At 32.8% G+C, this 16300-nt stretch overlaps 3 protein-coding genes across 3 annotated transcripts; 2 read left to right on the forward strand and 1 right to left on the reverse strand.

Moving 5' to 3' along the window:
* The first annotated feature begins 840 nt into the window (after positions 1–840).
* On the forward strand, positions 841–4147 carry LOC109062435 (zinc-alpha-2-glycoprotein-like). Its single transcript, XM_019079524.2, has 7 exons — positions 841–952; positions 1484–1726; positions 1819–2085; positions 2191–2472; positions 2541–2651; positions 2744–2776; positions 2952–4147. The coding sequence occupies exons 1-7, from the start codon at positions 892–894 to the stop codon at positions 2984–2986; spliced, it is 1032 nt and encodes a 343-aa protein (XP_018935069.2). The 5' UTR covers positions 841–891; the 3' UTR covers positions 2987–4147.
* A 4974-nt stretch (positions 4148–9121) lies between these two features.
* LOC109080235 (major histocompatibility complex class I-related gene protein-like) lies at positions 9122–11215 on the forward strand. The gene is made up of 7 exons (XM_019095318.2): positions 9122–9261; positions 9438–9683; positions 9796–10074; positions 10195–10476; positions 10618–10734; positions 10888–10920; positions 11109–11215. The coding sequence occupies exons 1-7, from the start codon at positions 9186–9188 to the stop codon at positions 11135–11137; spliced, it is 1062 nt and encodes a 353-aa protein (XP_018950863.1). The 5' UTR covers positions 9122–9185; the 3' UTR covers positions 11138–11215.
* Positions 11216–12352: 1137 nt separating this feature from the next.
* On the reverse strand, positions 12353–13204 carry mespab (mesoderm posterior ab). The gene is made up of 2 exons (XM_042752826.1): positions 12653–13204; positions 12353–12507 (listed from the first exon to the last, which is right to left on the reverse strand). The coding sequence occupies exons 1-2, from the start codon at positions 13202–13204 to the stop codon at positions 12451–12453; spliced, it is 609 nt and encodes a 202-aa protein (XP_042608760.1). The 3' UTR covers positions 12353–12450.
* Between the last annotated feature and the right edge of the window lie 3096 nt (positions 13205–16300).

Raw genomic sequence — 16300 nt, forward strand, 5'->3', positions numbered from 1 at the left:
ATTTGGCTGAGATACCACTATTTGAAAATCTGGAATCTGAGGGTGCAAAAAAAAATAATAATACATAAATAAATAAAAACAAATATTGAGAAAATTGCATTTAAAGCTGTCTAAATGAAGTCCTTAGCAATGCATATTACTAATAGAAAATAAAGTTTTAATATAGTTACGATAGGAGATTTACAGAACATCTTCACGGAACATGATCTTTACTTAATATCCTAATGATTTTTGTCATGAAAGAAAAATCAATAGTTTTAACTCATACAATGTATTTTTGGCTATTGCTACAAATATACCTGTGCTACTTATGACTGGTTTTGTGGTCCAGGGTCACACAGGCCTATATTACATTTACGTTTAGATTTAGTCATTTAGCAAATGCTTTTATCCAAAGTGATTTACAAATGAAGACAATGGAAGCAATCAAAATCAACAAAAGAGCAATGATATGCAAGTGCTATGACAAGTCTCAGTTAGCCTAATGTAGTACACGTAGCAAGGATATATGGAATAACATGAGGTTCAGTGAATAATTACAGAATAAGTATTTCTGGGTTAACTATTTCTTTACCGAATGTTGCAAGAGGTTGCTATTAAAACAGTGTAGACATTAGAAATAAATGTACATTGAATTAAACATTAAAATACAATTCTCACTTCTCACTTCTATATAGGCTGTTGTATTAAAAACAGCATGTAGTATAGGAAAGTCTTAAGATTAAGTCGTAGGCTATATAAAGATTAACTACATTTATATTTCCCCTGCCCTTATCTTGGCTAGAGTACGCACTTTCTGGGTACTTGTTAAGACTCGTTCTTGTTTTCTGGCTCAAAGCCAATGAATGTGACTTTAGGGAAGAACATTACTTTTAACACCTCGAGAAGATCATGAGTAAATTATTAGTTTTTCTTTGTGTGCTGCTGTCAGCTCTAACAACTGTTTTGACTGGTAGGATTCTATTTGCATTTATCTAGCAACAGTATGTGCAATTCATTTAAACAGACGATGGTATCCCGTCAGTTTATGTTTCTAAGAAACTTGTCAGATGGTAATGTATCAATATACACGTAATGATATAGGGCCTACCGTTCTGACAAGTTTATAAAAGCTAGATTGTCTCAAGTGTAGCCACAGTTATGATTTGATTATCTTGATGAAAACGTTTTTTGGGGGGATTGTTCAAAACTGAAAGTGAAAGTCACAAATGCGTTTAGGGTTAGCCTACTTTTGAAAACAAAGCAAAGTTAGCCTGTTTATTGCCACTAGCATAAGCGAGTCCCATTCAAAATAATAGCTACATATGGAACTCTAGATGCTTTTTTTTTTTTTCAAACATAATTCATTTTCAGTTAGGTTAGTCCAGTTTTGATGCCTCATGTGGCTTTTTCCACTCATACAAGCACAGCCTAGAAATTGTTTGTAGATGTTAAGTTTAAATAAACTATTTGAATTGATTTTTCTTGTTGTTATGTCTTACAGGCTCTCACTCTTTGTGGCTGCTTGTAACATACATTAAAGGAGAGACACCATTTCCTGAATTTAGCGTCACATTTATGTTGGATGACCTCACAGTAGGACACTACAATTCAGAGACTAAGAGATACATTCCTAGAGATAATACTACAAATGAAGATGATATTGTTTCATACATCTTTTATGCAATGAGGCATGATTTGCAACCTTTCCATGTGGCAAGACTAACATTTAAAAACTATACAAAAAGTATGTTAACTTTGTTAAAATATGGAATATTGAGATTGAAAGTTATAAATATTACGTTGTGGGACACAAGCTATGTCTACTCATCCTAACAGGTCCTCAACTTTATCAAGTGATGAGTCATTGTGAGCTGTGGGACAGTGATAAGCCTGGACAAATGATCTCTAAGATTGCTTTTAGTGGCTCCACTACAGATGAAATGCATTTTTATGACAACAAGTTTACATACGAGAGCCCCCAAAAAATGGCAACACTATCTCTGGAACTGTTCAAGTGGCGTCATGAGACAATAAACTACCCATCCTGCATAGCAACTCTCAGGAATTACCTCAAAAAGAGACAAACTCAAGTGAATAAGAAAGGTTGGTCTTCGGTCCTTTTTATTAACTGAAGCAATAACATTAGAAAACATCTCATTCTTAATACCAGGATAGTGTTTTATAAAAAGATGGATTTTTCTTCCCTAGTAAAACCACGAGTGAGACTCATCCAGAAAGCTCTCACAGATTCTGGAGGGTCTCGTGTGAGTTGTTTGGCAACAGGATTTTACCCTCGTCACATCAACTTGACTCTGTTCAGAGACGGGCAGCCTGTAGCTGATCATGAGATCACTGGAGGAGATCTGCTGCCCAATGATGACGGGACGTACCAGATGAGGAAGAGTCTGGAGATCAGTGCTGCAGACAAACACACATACACCTGCTCTGCCACACACCTCAGTCTGGACAACAGGATGACTGTGGATTTAGGTGAGAAATTCTTACTGGGCAAAAAATACCAAGCTAAACTCTAAATGAATTTGTGGTTCATGTTTCAGAGTATAATCATGGGGAACCATTTAACTCAGTGATTCCATCAGTCTTAACAGTTTTGGCTCTGGCACTGGTGTTTGGGGCTGCTGTTATTACATGGAGAAAGCAGCATGCAGGTAAGAACTGAAAAGAATTAAAAAAGCTTATTAGGAAAATCAAGGAAACCCAAACAGATATGCTGCAATTATGTTATATTTTTATGTAATAGATTCATCAAACAGGGAATATTCCTCTGCTTCTAGTGAGTACAGGCATTTATTTATTTATTTATTTGCTGCTTCAAAATATAACATTTTACATTTACATAATTATTGTCAAACTTAACATATTTTCTAAATAGTTTCATTCATATATATATATATTTTTTGACTCACAAGTCATTAACTGCAATTTAAAATTATTCTCAAACATTTTAGCATCTGAAGAAACTGTGGACACTTCAAGTTCATGACACGGAGCCACAGAGATGAATGGAGAACAGTCTTCAAAGAACTCAAATTAAATTGTGTCTAAAAAGAGAGAAAGACTTTTACTAGCTTCCCATATTTCAGTCGTAATAAAACTTGGCAACAAGATGACTATCACAAACAGAGAACCCAGGTGAAAAAGAAATATATTTAAATTGTGCTTTTACAGACACACTTACTATATTTAAACTATACTATACTAAGTGCATATTAAATGTATTATTTTGAGTCTGGGCAACAAACCGGACATAACTTTAGGTAATTAGTTCACATGAGACTAGTGCACATAAAATAATTTATCTGAAAAATGAATGTCTTTGTGACCTTTTGTTGTCAGAGTATCCAGGGGAAACATTTGAGTCAGTGACTTACTTTGTGCTTGTGGTTTGTGTATTGGGGTTGGTGTTATTGACACTGGCTGCTATCATATGGATCATGAGGAGAAGATGGCAGTCAGGTAATACAAGACATGAAACAGTATAATGAGATGTTAAAGGACAGATTCATTCAAAGATGCCATATAAAGATAATTTTGTTAATAATATTGTGTTGAATTGATTTTTTAAAATAATTAATGTCCATTTATTATTTTTTTTGTGTTTTATTGTAGCTTCCTCTACAAGTGATTACTCATCTGCTTCTAGTGAGTAATTTCAATGTAGTTTATGTGTTAGTATTTTCTAAATATTTTATTTTCATGTTGTTACCCTGGCCGTACTTTAATTTCAACATAGCAAACAACTGTAATTTTGATTAAAATAAATATTTCCTGACCATTCCAACTTCTTTTTCAGCAACATCAGATTCATAAGGTTTATGGGTAAAATAATGTGATTGGCTTGATAAAAAAAAATAAAATAAAGGTGCTTCACGATGCCATAGAAGAATCTTTTTGTCCAATTTATTCCAAGCTTTAACATATGAAGAACCTTTCTGCACAAAAGGTTCTTTGTGGCGATAGAAAGTTCTTCAGATTGTAAAAAGGTAAGAAAGAGCTGGTTCTTTAACCCTTAATCAGCCCTTGGGGTCCTGCTGACCCCATCTGATTTTTTTCTTACTTTTTAAAAGTGTTCCCTTCATCTCAGGGGAATGAAATTCTGTGACTTTTCCTAAATAATCTAAACACACAAAAAATCTGGGCTTGATTTGGGTGTGCAAAATAATAATAATAATAATAATTTTATTTATTATAATAATATTAATAATAATAATAAAATATATATATATATATAATATATATTATATATATATATATAATATATATATATATAATATATATATATATATATATATATAGTATATAAAACATTTAATTTCCTTATGCAATCGCTCCAAGGACCCCCAAAACGTAAATCCTCCTTAAGGGTCAATTGAGGGTTAAAGAACCTTTGACTGAATGGTACTTTGTGGAACCAAAAATGTTTTTTTCAATGGCATTGCTGTGAAGAACTTTTTTTACACACCTTTATTTTTAAGAGTGTATGTTTATGTACCATGTGTAAATATGCAAACTTGTAAACTACCTTTGTAATTACTGAAATGTTAAATGCTCTTGTATCATTTATTATGCAGTATGTAGAATTAGTACTGTTGTTTTCACATGTTTAACTTAAAAAAAAAAAAAAAAAAAAAAAAAAAAAACTCCACAAGAGTAGGGCATAATATATTGTGTTAATTTAAAGGAATATTCTGTAGGCTATTTAATTTATTTTTCAGGTGTTTTACCTGCGTTTTGAATTTTACACTGCATTGAAATGTGTATCAGAGTTAATGGAAATTAATATATAATTTTGGTTACATATCTTGTTCACATTGGATTTACTGCCACCTACCGTATGGATTTACTAGTAACATTATGAAAGCATTTGCAGGTTTGGTAGTGTTTGGTTTGTTAAAATGTTTAACATTTTGATCATATGATTCCTTAGCTTTCATATATATATATATATATACTATATATATATATATATATATATATATATATATATATATATATATATATATATATATATATATATATGTATATATATATATCTGTAGATATATATATTCTTATATAATATATATGTATATATATGTATATTGTATATATATCTATATATTATAATATATTATATATATATATCTATATATATATTATCTATATATATATATATATATATATACACACTATATATTATATAACTATATTATTATATATATATATATAATATATATTTATATACCTATATATATATATACATATATTAACATACGTTATGTAAGCTGGCTAACTTATTTTACGAAATTTAATCATGGTTTTACTATAATAAATAAATATATATGATATATATTTGTATTATATAAAAAAAGGTTGCAGCAGTTTACCGTGGTTTAGCTACACTAACCATAGTTTAACCATGGTATTGTAATCGTGGTAACTAGGATTTACACAAGCTCCAGTCTGGATCCAGAACACCTGAGAAGAGATGATGCCACCCCTCAAGACCTCAGATGATGCTAACCCAGGACAACATCAGAACTACCACCTTTTGCTATAAGTTTTGATGCATATGTTAATAGTGTTTAATCATCTGTTTGTTTTACGTCAATGATTTTTCCGAAACATTTCTGCCGTATGCACAATAAAACAGTCATCACTGAAAGCTACTACTAAATATTGTAGAACCTTAATTTTCTGTAAAGTTGCTTTGCAATGATTTGAATCGTAAAAAAGTGCTATACAAATAAACTGATTGAATTGAATGACTTAATGCCCCCCTAATGCACCCCCCCCCCCCCCCCCCCCCCAAAAAAAAAAAACATGGCTACTACACTTTTACTAATAATATTAATAAAACCATGGTTAATTTTCTTAAGCATCGTTGGGGTCCCATTTTGCCTATTTACTACACTCTAAAAAATGCTGGGTTAAGCATTATGTTGCATTTTATGCAGGACTCATAAAAGTGACTGTAACCCAGCAGCTGTGTTGTTTCATCAGAGACAGGCTTCTTCAGGTAGCAAAAAATACCCAGCGTTAAAAATGACCCAACAACTTATTTACAGAAAAACTACCCAGCACCTGGGTAAAAATATTAAAAACAACAACAAAAAAATGAACCCAGCATTTGTTTTGTTAAAATAATAACCAGAGTTTTTTTATATATTTAGTATGTTTTTTTTTATTTTTTTTTTTTTATTTGAGGTAAAACCATGAGGGTTCCAGTTGTGGTCTGTGCTACTTGCAGTGCGTTTCTGTTTTTGGTTGTGTTGCCAGTATTTGCAGGGCATGTGCTGTCAAACTGATGAAGATGTTTTCTTAATTTGCTGGTGCTTTTTCTTTTTGCATGTGTTTTCTTGAGTTGCAGTGCGTTGACCATACATTTGCCTCAGACACCAAACCAAAGAAAATTAAGTACTTAACGTTAGAAGTTAATTATAGGAAAAACTGATTCTCAAACAATGAAAATGAGTTTTTTTTTAAAACTGCCATTTGTCTGGCTTTATGATGAAAGATACTATCAGGTGACTACAGCAAAGTTTTGCAATAGGCCTATATCAAAGAACAGGAGAAAGAAACACTTTTAGCAAACAAATAAAAACACACAACAAAGGATTTTTGGATTCCTAGAGCACAAACAATGCAAAGAATTTCTCACAGAATCTGAATATTATATTTAATCCTTAGCTGAGCTTATCAAATTTCAAAATTCAATAATTATATTCAAATCACTCTAACTTTGCCTATGTCTATGACCAATCTTTTGGGCCAGGTATTTTCTTTGTGATACTCTGGGATATGTTTAAAACATTTTAAGAGAATTGTCTGGAGGTTTGTCTTCTAGTTTCTACCACAGTGATTTTTTTTCTTCTTAATTTAAAGTTCCTTGTTCCTCCTCAGCTTCTTAAAAAAAGAAACTTGTTAGACTCGTTCTATACCTTGTTACCTGGCTCACAAAATCAGTGCAACTTTGGAAAAGAATGTTTCTTATATACTTGAGGACATGATTTGCAAATTATTATTATTTAAGTAAACCAGTTGGAGTATTTTGTATTTAAAATTTCGTACACATTGCTTTTAAAGAAGCATGCAATATTATTACTTCTGTACTCAACATACAGAATGTTTTTTTTAGATTCTACAGTCTTATTAATGTAGATGACAATTGTAAAAGGAAATCTGGTATCTGTAAAAAGAAGCTAGGTTATTTCAGTTAAAGAGAAGACGTGTTTTTGTGATTATTCAGAAATAAACAACCAATTCTAAACAGAAATAATAAATATTTGATATTTGGTTTTAGTTGCTTGATTTAAGACAGGTCCTCAACTTTATCAAGTGATGAGTCATTGTGAGCTGTGGGACAGTGATAAGCCTGGACAAATGATCTCTAAGATTTTTTTTGTTTTGTAAGATTTTTTTTTTTTTTTGGAAAAAGTATTAAAATGGAGATAAAAAAAAAGAGAGACAAACTCAAGTGAATAGGAAAGGTTGGTCTCCAGCAGGTTTTCCCCCGTCTTTTAAATATAAATATGAGCCATAGAAATGCATGCATCTTCATGCAACATTAAAAAAAGGAAAAAGAAAAAAAAGGCATATTTTAATAACATATTGCTTTATCCACAGTGTAGCTGTGAGTCAGATTCATTCAGAAAGCAAACTCAGATTCAGAGATCAGTGCTGCAGATAAACACAAATACACTTGTTCTGCTACACACCTCAGTCTAGACCACAAACTGGACGTCACTTTAGGTTTTGAGGTGTGAAAAAAACAAAAAAACAACAACAGTGTTTCTAACTGTGTTTCAACTGTGTTTCTAATTTGTTTATTACTTTTTTATCGTGTTTGTTTCGAATTTGATCCTGGTGAACCATTTAAATCCACGATTCCCTAAACTTTGATAGTTTTGCCTCTGGTATTGGTGTTTGGAACTGGAGCAGTTATGTATAGATGGAAACAAGGAGGTAGGATGTGTTGAAAAAGATAAAAAATACATTATTTATAATAAATATGCCATAAAAAAGCATGCTTTTCTTTTTTAATTCCTTTGATGTTATAGCTTCATCTAGAAGTGCTTATTTTGCTGCTTCTTGTGAGTATATCATTTAAAATTTTATTTTGTTTATCTTGTGAAATTTATTGTGTTTATCTGCTAACTAAATAAAATTTAATGAATTGTGTTTTTAAGCATCTGAAGAGAGTTCAACACACATCAACACACAAAACACAACAGGATTTTTTCTTTTTTCTTTTCTGTACATGTAGTTTTCAGTAACATGTCCATATCCCTAACAATTACCATAACATATTGCAATCATTTTCAGAATGTTTCTCATGAAGAACAGGGAGGACATTTCTGCTCAAATGCTTCTCAGTGTTCATGCTAATTATTGCCTGTGACCTGTGATCTTCCACTTATAATTAAAGGAATATGCATATATTATCAAAGGCTTATGTTTTCCTTGGTTATTTCACTGTTGATTGGGTATCTACCTAAACTGAAGTGTGCAACGACATCCATTGGGTGGTCTGACTTTCTACAATGACTGAAATTTGGCCCCAGTAATCTCTATTATAAATTTAAAATAGTCTTTACCGAATACTAACAAACAACTGTGATTGGTCCATCCTGAGTACAACTCAGAAAATAAAGGGCTACCATATGATAAGACCATGTACATTGTACTGCTGCATCTGTCTGTGTAATTACCACTGGTACATTTTAACAGCCATTAAAATAACGTAAAAGATGGAAAAGATACCAGCAAAAATGTCTGAATGGTTTTAAGATATCGATAACAGATGCAACCAACCTCATTTAAAGAAAATTGCCTGTAAACAGTGCAGAAGCAAATACTTTGTTAGCCTAATATCTATAACTAGGCCTATACTGAATAGAAATGGAGTATAATATACATAAATAATATAAATAAAGTCAAAACTAATAAGTTCTTATAACTAGGCCTATACTGAATAGAAATGGAGTATAATATACATAAATAATATAAATAAAGTCAAAACTAATAAGTTCTGGCATACTAAGGTATGGCAGTGGCATAAATTGGCATTGGAAAAAGAAGAAAATGATGCTCTGAGACAGCCTACCTCAGTTTTTTTACTGATAAGATGCTGCTCAAGGAAATAACAGAGTCGCAGTCATGCGACAAGTTTCTCTTACAAGACTTGCAATATTTCTATTTACATGCGAAATGAGAACAAGATGACCAAGTTATTTATTTTTCTGTGGGTGCTTTCATTTCCAACATCTGCTTCAACAGGTAGGACAAGGATTTAGGGTTTGATGAAAAGCGAAGTAGATTTTAATTCATAGACATAATGTACTTTTCTCTCAAGGATCGTTAGCAATCATTGTTTTGTTTTGGTTAAGGAAAGTTAGTTTTATTACATAATTTAGCCTATTTTAATGACAATAGCCTAATATTACTTTTCACAGGTTCTCACTCGGCGTGGGTGCTTGTAACGTACATTAAAGGAAACACTCAATTTCCTGAATTTAGTATCACAGTGATGTTGGATGACATTACAGTTGGATACTATGATTCAGAAACAAGGACCTATGTTACAAGAGGAAATACTACAAATGAAGATGATATGTATAACCTGGGGGATAATACCGCCATAAGAGAACTTTTGTATGACCATCTTGTGGATAAATTAAGAAGTGAAAATCATACAAATAGTAATTTAATTTAATTTAACTTTCACTTTTTTCACTTTCACTTTAATTTATTTCATAGTCAGAGCAAAGTGGTCTGTTCTGACATATTTGTTCTCTATTTCTGTCCTAACAGATCTTGTAGTTTATCAGATATTGGGTCTTTGTGAACTGTTGGACAAGGACAAGTCAGGACCATTTATCATTAAGAATGCATTTAGTGGTTCTACTACAGACGAACTTAAATATTTTGATGGCAAGTTTACATATAATGGTCCTTTAAAATATACAGAGCAGGAATCAGACCCAGCTCTGCAGCTGTTGATGTGGTATCATGAGGTTTTTTCCTACCCAAACTGCCTAAATACTCTCAGGTCTTACCTTAAAAAGAGAGGAGCTCAGGTAAAGAGGAAAGGTAAGTCTCCAACATGCTTCTCTTATTTCATTTAATATAAAAATGTGCTTAATTTATTTGAACAGGTGCAGTCTTGTCTAGGGTACTATAATAATACGACATTTCTCCTGTCTTGGACAGTAAAACCACGAGTGAGACTCATCAAGAAAGCAAACTCTGATTCTAGAGGGTTTCGTGTGAGTTGTTTGGCAACAGGATTTTACCCTCGTCACATCAACCTGACTCTGTTCAGAGACGAGCAGCCTGTAGCTGATCATGAGATCACTGGAGGAGATCTGCTGCCCAATGATGACGGGACGTACCAGATGAGGAAGAGTCTGGAGATCAGTGCTGCAGACAAACACACATACACCTGCTCTGCCACGCACCTCAGTCTGGACAACAAACTGGACATTGATTTGGGTATGGTCACTAGATTATTTATTAAGTTTCAATGCTTAAACTTGATTGACTTCATTGTTCTTTTGCTGCCTTTGGAACCATTTCATTCAACAGACAAAAGTTACTGGTAAAAAATGTATGCTAATTAACTTCATATTTCAGAGTATCAAGGGGAAACATTTAAGCAGGTGATTTCCTCAGTGCTTGTGGTTTTGGCATTGGGACTGGTGTTGATAACTGTGATTGGTGTTATTAAATGGCGGAGAAGGCGTCACTCAGGTAATACATGACATGTCTTAGACCAAATATACTAGATTAATTTAGACTATAGAGATCTGAAATGCTGTCCAGTGTTTTTTTTTTTTTTTTTTTTTTTAATAATTTCATTTTCTTACATTTTATGTTTAACTATTTTCCTATGTTTTGTTGTAGCTTCCTCCACAAGTGACTACTCTTCTGCTTCTAGTGAGTATTTTCTCTTTGTGTTTGTGTAATGCTTTGTGGTTCTGTAAATGTTTTAGCTTTCTCACACCTATTATTATTGGTACTTGCATTAGAGCATAATATGACTCATTCGTTTGCATGAAGAATAACAACAGTATTGATTTGTCTGAATATTTTCTAACCAATATTCTTTCTAATTTCATTTTCAGCAACTGAAGACAGTGTGGATAAAACATAATAGCAGTAATAGCAGTGACACATGTATATTCCTTTCATGGTTATTATATTTCCATTTGTAGTGTGTGTGTGTGTGTGTATTTCCGTTTGTGTGTGTGTGTGTTTGTGTGTGTGTGTGTGTACTAATAGCCTTGTTAAGGTCAACTGACTGGTGCCTTTTCTTTACATGAATAGTCATTAACAAGCTAATATGAGTCAGATTGTGTAATGTATCAGAAAGTTATATATTAATGCAATTTGACATCTGTTTGTTTGCATCAGAAACAAAGATATAGACATTTTATACAAACAGCAGCACCATTAAATCAATAAGTCACTGCATGCTACATATGTACATACTAAAATGTAAGTGTCAGTGATTACATTTTTCTTCTGAATGGCACATTAGGTAGAAATTTAAACAAATTTAAAAAAATTCTCACGTTTGAAAAAGAAGTGGCAAAAAGTTGAGATGAAAATGACAGCATCTTGTTTTATCTGTGTATATAATGTATTTTCCAAAGTTTGTAACCCAGATGTTCACTGATCATATTCCAAGAAATAAAACTTGCAAGACTAGCTTCATCCCTTGTTATCTGACTCTTACACTCTTTAGATAACATTTTCATGACCTTTGGATGGTTTATCACTAGCCTGAGAACAAAATCATTGAAGCGATTATTAGATCAAATAAACAATATTGAAGAAATAAGTAAATATTTTATCCTACTTTAATCATTGTAAGCGACAGCATGACGAGCTAATATGCTGATTTACTATTTTTTATTCTTAATGTATGCTATTTATAACATATGATACTTCTATTGGTTCACCATCATTAAAAATGACAAACTTATTTATTTTTTCATTGTCAATGTGTTCTTCACTTTGGCTTTACTGCTGTCTACTGGATAGATTCAGTAGGGACATTGTGACAGCATTTGAGTTTTTTAGACTGGTGTGACAGATCATAAAATTAGATTATTAATAATTGGATCTACCAATATTGTTTGCAGTACCTTAATGCTACATACACTAATTGTTTCATTTCAAATTCAACCTCTTTTGTCTTGAATAAAGCAGAGACATTGTTTAGAAACCTTTCAGCTGAATGTGCAAAAACAAAACAAAAAACGCAAACAAATAACATTTCAAAGTATTTATTATAAAAAGGATAATAAATATACAATATATACAAATTTATTCAATAGAAAAATAAGTTATTTCATAAATAATGACAAATATTTAAATTCACAATGCATCCAACAAACAAAAAAAGTCTTAGTTTATAGATGAACAATCTGATTTTGGCATCATTATCTCTCCTTATGTTCTTCACTGAAAAAACTCATGACTGTAGTATGTAGCATCGTGTGTCGTTGAGCAGGGAAACTGTAAAGAGAAAAAGGAAAAAAAAAAAAAAACCTTTAGATACAGAACTTCTGCACAAGGTATGTGCAATGCAACACATCAACAAGTCATTAAATGAATGTTTAATATATGCCAGATAACAAAACACAATGGAAAGGCTCCTTACCATACAGGATTGTCCATCTCTGGAGTTTGAAGTAGATGGGATGTTGTTTTCCATCTGTTGTGGTGAATCACTAAATGTTGTGAATGCTGGACAATACTGGACAAGTCCCTGTGGCCCCTCCAGACTCCAGGTTTCTGAAAGCAGACCAGTCTCAAGCCTCTCTGAAGTATCTCGTGAGTAGTCTCCTGGTGTTGCTTCATGGTTGAAGGTCTCCTCAGACTGTTCCAGCTGAGCAGAAAGATACGAGATGTAGCTAATAGTGAGGCGAAGGGTCTCAATCTTGGTCAGGGTTTGTCCAGGAGGAGCCACAGAAGGAGGTAAGTAGGTTTGCAGATGATGGAGAGCCTTGGTCAGATCCCTCATCCTGAGCTTCTCTCTTTCACTGGCCGTCTGACGCTTTGTTCCAGGGTTTTTAGACCTGGAGCGTCTCTTTCCATCGGCAGGTAGAGCTAATCTGGGTTTTTTAGCTGGTACGCAGTCGATCCCAGCGGCCTCTGGCTGTCTTCCAGCTTGAAAGGGGGGTAAAAGGATGAGGAATAAATGGGGGATCATTGGAGGATGTCTTTTTCAGGCACTGAAGTACCCAGCATCAATGGTGGTGGATGTTTGCTTGTATTCAAACTGGCATTTGGCTCCCTGGAACATATAAGGAGAAAAGTTAAACTCCATGGTTGTGATCTTTTCAAAGCAGAGGAGATGTTTCCTTCTTGTTCTCTGGTACCTGAGTGAATGCTAAAGAGCTGGAGGCAGCAGCCCAATATATCCTGGATGTAGAGGTGTGATGTTGCACCTCCAGAAGGTGCTTTAGAATTTCAAAGCGGCAGAGAGACATCACACCAGGGGCAGGGGGTCTCTGGGAAAACTCACATCACTTCAAGCACAGGTGGGAGGTGGTGACTGCGGCGGTAAAATAACATTCACTGCTACAGGACAAGTTTAAGATGGATGTCTGGAGATTTTATTTATGGGAGTAATTTTGATGTGAATTTTTGAGCACTGTGTACTTCTGTATTGAGTTCAGTACTTTATACCCCATAATTAAAAAAATCAGTCAATTTTCATTCCAGTCAAACCAGTCAAATGTGGCATTTTTGTTATTGTTTAGTTTTAATCAACAGTGCAAAGGCAGTCAATCAAAACTGTTCACTGTTCACCTTCAGGTCAAAGTCAGGTCTTGATGCATTTTATTGCTTTTTTGCATTTTAAGAAATAAAACTAGAAAACTATACTTTCTGGTTAGAAATGTATTTATTGATTGATTTTCTTATTTAGAAATGTATTTATTTATCCATTTATTATGGACCCTTTTCACAAGACTGTGATGCCACGTTTAACGGTAACAGTTTTTTATATTTTGATTTTTTTTTTTTAAATGTGTGTATATTTATAACACTATACTTTGTATTATATCACCTTTGCATCAAATTACAACAAAACTATTAAATGCTAATGTGAGGGTAATCTAATGCAGCATCTATGGGATGGACAGTAAATTTGACATTGTTCTCTCCTCTGACTGCCGTTATCAGTCTCTCTTAATTTTTTCCTTTTTTGAAAGTCATGAAAACACCATCATGGAGTTTTTGTTTTGCTATTGGAGCAAATGGGAATGCAATATATATATATATATATACATATATATATATATATATATATATATATATATATATATTATATATATATATATATATATATACATAATATATATATATATGGATATATATATATATTATATATAGATATATATTGGATACATACATATACATATATATATATATATATATATATATATATGATACATACATATATATATATATATGTATGTATATATATATATATGAATAACTCACTATATATATATATATATATATATGTATACATATATATATATGTGTGTGTGTGTGTGTGTGTGTGCGTGTGTGTGTGGTACGCTCCCATTCACTGCTCTTAAAGTTAACCCATGATGATTTCTGCTGCTGAGAAAGCCATAAATGTGAAAAAGGTCCATTTGACTTCTGCTGCTGAGAAAGCCATAATCATTCTTTATGACATTATATTATATATTACATATATCTATATTTATTACAATTATTAATTAATTAATTAGAAATGATTTCAATTATACATTCATTCTTTTTATGTGTATAGGATTATTTATTTATGCATTCATTCTTTATTCATAGGATTGTGTTTCTGAAGTGTGAGGTTGAAGAAAAGTTGTTTTGAAACAATGAAGGCTGTGAATATTGGACAGTATTTTTTTTATATATATTTATTAAAAGTGCATTTATACATTCATGTTTTTATTTATTTAAAATGGTATGAAATTTAAATGTCTTCTTTTCTGCTTTTTATAAAATGCTTGCTCTCTCAGAGTAACACCTCTTTCTGTGAAGTGTGCAGTCTGTGATGTGTCAGTTGTTCACAGGTTTTTGTTTAGACAACTGACTTTTACCTTTTATGGCCTCATGGGAACTCAGGAAGGACAGTTATTTTTAAGAGGGCAGTTTTTAAACGTTTGAAATTGAAGTCACAGTTTTGCTCAGTTTTACTTTAACAATTTTAAAATGTAAAATATATTACATAAAATTATATATACACTGTGTGTGTGTGTGTGTGTGTGTGTGTGTCTGTGTGTGTGTCTGTGTGTATATATATATATATACACACACACACATACATACATACATAAATATATATATAGATAGATAGATAGATAGATAGATAGATAGATAGATAGATAGATCTAATGCATGTGATTTTAGATTTAAAGTGAGATCAGATTTTGATGGTTGTGTATCCAGTTGTTGTTTTCTTCTCTGAGGTGTAAGGTGAGCTCTTCCTCAGGCCTGGGCTTGTGGATTACGGCTTCAGTGTGAGTAGCTCTGAGGAAATGGTTCCCAGACCACAACGTGTCACTTTTTGCTCCTTCTTGCCCGGTGCTGACCTGAAATAATTTGATTTAGACTGTTCCCAGACAACACACTCATTTCAGACGAGATCAGAAGAAATGACTTCTGTGAATTTACTGATGAAATAAAGAATAAGTACATTTCAAATTCTGTCTATAATGTCAAAAGTCATCAAATGGGATTCCAAATATATCACGGCCTAGGTTAAAGCATACAGCAAACTTGCACAATTAAAAACCAAACAACATAAAAAAAACACAAAATGCGTGCTTAACTCATTCAAAATGTCACTGGTCACTGTTGATTCACTGAAATGTTGATTTAAAGTCTCAGACCTCGCTGCAAATGAGTCCCCTTCTTCCTTTTCAAAGAGTTCTTAGTTTTTCCTAAAGCATCAAAGGTCGATTAGCACATCAATGTCAAGTGTTTTTCTTATCCTGCTCGGTTAAATGTTGATTTGAGGTAAACAACTAAATTGTCTAAATCCTTTCCTCCCAGTGCTCTGTAAACTGTGTATTGAGCTCCACATTATCATATCAGTCACAGGGTCAAGGGTATCTAAAGCAGAGCCTAGTTCTAATTATCTGAGTATCTAACACCCCGGCACTGTCCTGAAACGCATGAAGCACGCCGACCCCTCTCGCATTAGAGGATTAATGAAGATAAGCATGCATGAAGTTCAGGCTTTTGAAGGGATCATCCAGCCCAGACTTTGAGGTGCGAGATCCTCTTCTTT

The sequence above is a fragment of the Cyprinus carpio genome, chromosome B25 (genome assembly GCF_018340385.1).
Source record: "Cyprinus carpio isolate SPL01 chromosome B25, ASM1834038v1, whole genome shotgun sequence".
In the NCBI taxonomy this organism is placed as follows: domain Eukaryota; kingdom Metazoa; phylum Chordata; class Actinopteri; order Cypriniformes; family Cyprinidae; genus Cyprinus; species Cyprinus carpio.

What these genes read in the sequence shown, in the direction of transcription:
- LOC109062435 (XM_019079524.2), top strand. Translation starts at nt 892, where the DNA reads ATGAGTAAATTATTAGTTTTTCTTTGTGTGCTGCTGTCAGCTCTAACA. An exon ending in AACTCAAGTGAATAAGAAAG is followed by an intron (nt 2,086 to 2,190) that starts GTTGGTCTTCGG and finishes TTTCTTCCCTAG; the next exon opens with TAAAACCACGAGTGAGACTC. An exon ending in CAGGATGACTGTGGATTTAG is followed by an intron (nt 2,473 to 2,540) that starts GTGAGAAATTCT and finishes TTCATGTTTCAG; the next exon opens with AGTATAATCATGGGGAACCA.
- LOC109080235 (XM_019095318.2), top strand. Translation starts at nt 9,186, where the DNA reads ATGCGAAATGAGAACAAGATGACCAAGTTATTTATTTTTCTGTGGGTG. An exon ending in AGCTCAGGTAAAGAGGAAAG is followed by an intron (nt 10,075 to 10,194) that starts GTAAGTCTCCAA and finishes TGTCTTGGACAG; the next exon opens with TAAAACCACGAGTGAGACTC. An exon ending in TGACTACTCTTCTGCTTCTA is followed by an intron (nt 10,921 to 11,108) that starts GTGAGTATTTTC and finishes TTTCATTTTCAG; the next exon opens with CAACTGAAGACAGTGTGGAT.
- mespab (XM_042752826.1), bottom strand. Translation starts at nt 13,204, where the DNA reads ATGATCCCCCATTTATTCCTCATCCTTTTACCCCCCTTTCAAGCTGGA. An exon ending in GAGATGGACAATCCTGTATG is followed by an intron (nt 12,508 to 12,652) that starts GTAAGGAGCCTT and finishes TTCTCTTTACAG; the next exon opens with TTTCCCTGCTCAACGACACA.